Source organism: Malurus melanocephalus, unplaced genomic scaffold, assembly GCF_030028575.1.
Source record: "Malurus melanocephalus ecotype Western Australia unplaced genomic scaffold, MMel_1.1 scaffold_281, whole genome shotgun sequence".
Lineage (NCBI taxonomy): Eukaryota > Metazoa > Chordata > Aves > Passeriformes > Maluridae > Malurus > Malurus melanocephalus.
In genome coordinates, this window is record NW_026623513.1 from 855,485 (window position 1) to 861,799 (window position 6,315).

A 6,315-nucleotide genomic window follows, 5' to 3' on the forward strand; every position below is an offset into this window, starting at 1 on the left:
GAACATGAATCAGCTCCCCAAAGTAGGCTACCACTAGGAAACTGTAACTTAGAAAGATTTAACTTAAAATTGTAAAGATAAAAATTAGCTAGATTGTTTTTCAGTTAATTAAAATATTAAAAAAAAATTGTAAAGATAAAAATTAGCTAGATTGTTTTTCAGTTAATTAAAATATAAAAAAAGAATACCACAGGGCAGCAGTCCAAGCTGAGAATGAACATTAAGCCCACTCAGAAATAAACTTGGAAATATTTCCTTCATAATCCTGACATTCAATAATGTGGATTAATTTAAACTTCACAAAAGRTAGTATCAGTTTGCCACAATTTTGTAAGAATTCATCTTCATTCTGAACATTCGCTACAACTGTCTAAACAGGAACAGATTACTGGAACAACTCATAGAACCAAAGGGCTTTTTGTCTTTCAGAGCTTTCATTTCTCCTGACGGGCTGGCATTTCTGTCTTCTCAGTGAGAAAAGCACACATGAGCATTTCAGGTCTGTGCTGAATTTGGTCTGTGCAGGAAGATTCCAGCATGATGATTAGAGGGTGTTGACCTGGTTGTTACATCACAGGGTGCATCAAATTCATTCATGCTCAAAAGGGAGAAAAKATTTTCCTGTGTTGATGCAACRCCTGGAGACAGTGACATATGAGCARAAGTATCACAAGTCTTAYGAGATTAAAAGTMCAGTTCCATGTATATGGAACATGCAATTCAATGTATATTCATCATAATTAGYACTGTATTTTAATAATTCAGTAAAATAGGCTCTGAACCATTGAGGGGAAAAAAAACAAAACAGACTTTACCTTCTGGATAGAAAGCTGCATTCCAGTAAGCGTAAATTATTTTTAAAGCTATTTTTCAGCTAAGTGTAATAGCTGTAACATAAAAAAATATATAGATTATGGAGATTTATTTCTATCACTAGTGTCTCTGTAAGCCCATGTAGATTGAATACCAGCAATATCAAATAAGGAATAGGAAAACCAGAGTCTGACCTCAGGAAAAAAGAGAATAAGATCAATAGCAACCGGCAGCGAATAAACTGATTTCATAGGCAGACTATTCTAAGCAGCAGAAGAAGAGATTTTAAAATACATAGAGGCCTGGCAGTTATAAATGACACTTAGGCCACCACTGTGGGCTTAGTGGCCTTAAGTGGCCTTAGCCACAGTATTTGCTGGGCAGTTGTGTATCAGAACAGGAGCTAGCAAGGCCGATCTTCTTGGCTGGAATGGATTAGAGAAGGATAACCACTTGTGATCCCACTAATCCYGTTCCAGGCTGTCTGGGGATTTTAGGCAAGCGAGCTGTGACAGAACATTTGTTATCTGTGTACTCACAATGTGATTGATTTCTCCGCTTCAAAGTTGGTTTTGCTTGGTCTTTTAATTATATATATAGATGCACTTGTTTTCAGAGTTTGCTTTTACTCTTGTCTGTACTTTTCTTACACTTGCAGAATTGCCAGTGGTGCTGAAGCATTGTGTCTTTGCTTGGAATTCCCACTAACTATAATTAATTACAATTTTTACATTATGCTCCTTTTCTTATAGCATCTTCCAAGGTGAGAATCCCTCTACTGATTCACAAGACTCCTCTTGCTTTCTATTCCATCTTGAATAACAGCAGAATTCCACATCTGCCAAGCTAAGTGAGAAAAGGATTATTGTTCTCTGAAATCCATAAAGTTGATAAGGTGAAAATAAAAAATAAGTAAGACTGCTACAGACTACTACTTGTTCATTAAAATTACATGCCAGAGGAGAGGAAGAAAATACTATTTATAGTAAGAATATGGTATCATGAGAATTACTCAACATATTGCCATCCACTTCCTTCATTCACCTTGTAGCTTGTTCTGAAAGCCTAAATGTAACTTTCTATTTTATCAAGTTCTCTTCCTTCTTAATTTATCATCTTTATCTAATTGTTACTAATATTGGAAATACGATGCAGCTGTTGCAACACATTGCTGTCCTATCTAAACTGCAAACCATCCAAAACTTGGAGACAAGTTATTTCATTTAGRAAGGGAAATTGCTGAAGGGCCTGGATACCATTGAAAATGGGGTTACCTGTAAGAATGTAGAAAGATCTGAACACAAAAAAAAATCAGATTACCTGGTCACATTGCCAACAGTTTTTCAAGTGAGATCTTGTTGCAAAACCTGATAAGCTTTTCTGAGACCATACTGTTTTTTTTCTATGCACTTTTTCATGGATATGTCTACTTTCTCAGTAGAGCTGCTCCTCATCTACTCMGACTCATCCTTGTTTACAAAACTGTACATAGAGAAAATTTGCTAAAGAAACTAAATTTCCTCCCTCTGAGCAGCCTATAGGTGCCAAATGTCACCACATTACCTATTAGCTTATGCAGASGACAGAACTGATTGATTATCAAGAAAAAAAATATTTCAAAACATGGTAGGATTGATTGAAGCAACAGTGCCTCCTCAGGAACACTGAGCTAYAGCCCTGAAATTACTGAGATCATGGACAGCTGGGTACTCGTGGGTTATTCACCTTATTTACCTGACTTGGAAAGGATTCTGCACAGATTAGTTTGCTATTTTTTTTTTAATTTAGGAAATTTTAACATCAAATAATAAGAAGATTATCTTTTTATAGTGAGAAGCAGAATTGYTGTTTTCTCTGATGAAGGTTAGAGTTTGTTTGGAATTCTCTATACATACAGCCTTGAGCTCCAACAGAAAAGGCCAGGAGTATTTGCTATACATAGAGTATTTCTACTGTTTTTCTGGTTTAATTGAATAGTGAATTGAGTAAACAAAACATGCAATCAACYAAAATTATGGAAAGTAAATTCCATTTTTAGCTCAGTTCAATAGGGAGGTTTCAGTACTTGTAATTCTAGGTAATTGGAMCCTGGCTTTTACAGAGATCTCAGTCTTCTGGCAGGATCAATACAAGTGCCTAAATCTTGAAATCCTTATTCATTGATTTGTTTGCTTCTTCTGCYTTTGCACCACAGTAAAGTGCCACCTTTATTCTATGTCATATTTAAGCATGGGAAAGTGGGAAACAGGAAAGGTTCTTAAACTTCCAAAATGTAGTAAAGGTTGCTAWGCAATCTTTTTAACATATTTTTTCCCTCTTAAACTGTAAAGACAGAATATGACTTTCAGGATTCAGATTGTGCTGTAAACTACTGGGAAAAAAACATTATGAACACACGCTGAGTTTTACAATAGAATTTTAGAAATGGAGAGTGTGAGCTTTGGAGGCAATTTGTGCCTTCACAGGCAGAGCAAGCGCAGTCCAGCGACACAATTGTAACATTAAAAATGAGACAGGGCAGCTTTAAGAGAGAAACAGGAAGCTGTAACTAGAATCCAGCTGAATTCTGAGCTGGGGCACTTTACCATGAGGCTGCAAATGAAACAGATGTGCTTGCTGTGAATTTCTGTAGTGTCTGGACTTTTTGTACCAAAGGTGACAACACTTTCCTTCCGGTGATTTTTTCTTTCTCCTTTTATTTTTCCCATACTTTATATAAAGGGAATGAAATGGAGAAGTTGAAGAAATATATTTCAGTGAAAGATGAAGATCACTTTTATCATCAGGGAGCTGTGGAACTGCTAATCTTTAACTTTCTACTCATTCTTACAATATTAACCATTTGGTTGTTTAAAAACCATCGATTCCGCTTTCTACATGAAACTGGAGGAGCTATGCTTTATGGTGAGTATAAATTCAAGTACCAGCATAACACCCGACTAGTTGCATATTTATGATCAGGCACTTGAGATCAAGTGCTGACAAAGCTCAGAAAATGKGCTGAATTAAATGTCMTCAGCTCCATAAGTGTACGGTAAARTAATGACGTAACAGCATCTCTCCTGAAGTAGCCAGAGGCTGCCTTGATACGGGAGTGACTGTCATGAGCTGGTAATGCTCAGCATGTGCATGTTCTGCTYCTCTGTGCTCAGGCAGCAGAGAGGTGGGGAGTTTACTGTTTACAAAAGAATGAGATCTCAGTGACAGAGGTACTTTCACTTGCTTGGGTTTTTATAACATTCAGAGWTGTTAGTCTAATGAGCCTTGTGGGTACAGACGTGTTGTCTAATAAAGTTTAAATGATTTTGAGAGCTTTCTTTTGGCTTTGCTCTGTGCCCTGAAAAACATGCGGAATGTGTCTCAAGTTTGCTCTCAATGCTGTCATTGTAGGGTAACTTCCRTTTGCCTGGCTAGTTCTAATCTTTTATGAAGTTTTGCCATGTTGCATTTCACTTTCATGCAGAACCTCCCACATTGTCCCCTAGCTCCTCTCTAGTTTTAAGGGCACGTACTTACATGTGTAATGATTTCTCTTGTCATTGTCTCRCTGCTGTTTCACTCTGAGACACTCTACTGCCATTTCTGCTGCCATAACATATATACAGGAGGGTAAACTGTCAAAATGGAAGACAGAAATCAACAGCTCAGTCATTACCAATCYGAGTGCCGGCCTGTTTGACACATCCTATGCACACCACATACTCCAGCAGTGCAATACCCAAAACTGATTTTGTTCAGATTGCATATTCTGAAGAATATTTGTTTATCAAGGCACACCACATGCAAAAAGATACATATGGAGGTTCATCTACTAGCCTGCAATAGCAGAGGCAACTGACAYCTACATTTCAAGGTAAAAGTTTCATTTTCTATGGGAAGCATTTTAAGGTGATCAMAGTTTCACTGGAAGACTGAAGCAGATCCCAGTCTCCTTGTATCCCCTACAAACTATTTTGTTTGATAAATTACCTGTATGAAATTTCAAGAACKGGCTAATTCCTCTTCTTGGCTCACTGTCTTCACAAGTAACTTGATATTTGAAAGGAAAGCAAGCAAAAAAGAAACTCTTGTATTAATCCAGTCACTGAGCCYCTATCACCTGGGTCTGTGGGATCTCTTACTTCTCATCTGCCTCGCCTGTATTCTAAAGTTCTGAAAAAGTGTTTATTCTATAATCTACCCTCTTTATAATCTTTTAATCTGTTGCACATGAAAAACACACCAACAGAATCAGTTGAGACTGAAATACACATCTCGTCATACTTAAATGCAATAGTTTTCACTGCCAGACATCACCTGGAGTGTTGTTTAACAATTTTATGGGGTACAAGTGACATAATTCTGAGAATATATTTGCTTGTTGCAAATATATTCTGTTAACATGTCTCAAAAGGAAAACCATGAGACACTGTGCAATATATTATGACCAACTYGTAAATTGTTTTTCTAAATATGTGAGTACCTGTACTGCCATAGCTTCCTTTTCACTGTTGTGCTGTTTGCCATATGCAGTTGATGACATTTTTTGAAGACTCAGACAAAAGCCTGTCAAAACAGMAATTAAATATGGAAGAATACAACAAAACAAAACAAAATTAAATAAGATTGAATTAGAGTTTTTATGTCATTTGGCTCTGTTTTGCTYCCTGCCCAGAACATACTCTGCACATCATGAGGATAACCTGCTCATACTCTTTTGATTGGTKAAAAGATTAGTGCTGCAACAGGACAGAGCTTTTGAATTATTAAAACATTCCTCATGATTGTAAATAAACGATCTGTTCAGTCTTGCATTATTTATGACAACCTTCAAACAGGGGGAAAAGCCTATCTGCAGGATCCAAAAAGCTAATKATGTCCTTTTTATCCCTCCAAATTTTGGATATTAGTTTAGTCATCTTTAGCTTTGTGACATAGCAATAATGAAAATAAAGTGAAATTTCAGAGATAATAAGAGAAGTGTCAGATCAACMGGCAGCAACTTTGGGAGCAAATCTTCATGGCACCAAGCACTGGCAGTAAGATAAGTCCTGCCCTCRCTCAATTTTGCCTTCCCTATCCAAACAATTCTGATTTCTAACTTATCTGTACAAAAAGAGGTCTCAGTTCTACAGTTTGCTTTGCTCTAGCTCATTGAGCTATTTATTAGATATGTGAATAGCAACACAATGATTCTGAGAGTTTGGCTTCAAGTGACAGAAGAATATGAGCACTTATTGCACAGTGTGTCCCACAGGATGACAGGTGGGTCCATATCCCTCAGCTGGGCTCTTAGGGGTGTAGCAGGGGAGAGGATAGRGAGGCAAAGTGTGAGGAAAAGCAGGGGGGAAAAAACACAGAAATACAAAAACAGGAAGAAGTTTTAGTTACTGCAAAATGCTGAACAGTCACAAATTGAACACAGCCTGATAAAAAGGTCTGCTTAAAGTACAGAACAAATAAAAGGGTAGGTCAGCTCTTTTTTTTTTGTGCATAATCTTTGTAGGAAAATTTAGTTTTAGG

General features: G+C 37.0%; 1 protein-coding gene across 1 annotated transcript in view; it reads left to right on the forward strand.

The window, feature by feature from the left end:
- The first annotated feature begins 3,378 nt into the window (after positions 1-3,378).
- SLC9A9 (solute carrier family 9 member A9) overlaps positions 3,379-6,315 on the forward strand; it is a 123,057-nt gene continuing 120,120 nt past the window's right edge. Inside the window, exon 1 of the mRNA XM_057376543.1 lies at positions 3,379-3,717. Within this exon, the coding sequence (XP_057232526.1) occupies positions 3,543-3,717 (175 nt within the window). The 5' untranslated portion in view covers positions 3,379-3,542. The remainder of the gene's footprint in view (positions 3,718-6,315) is intronic.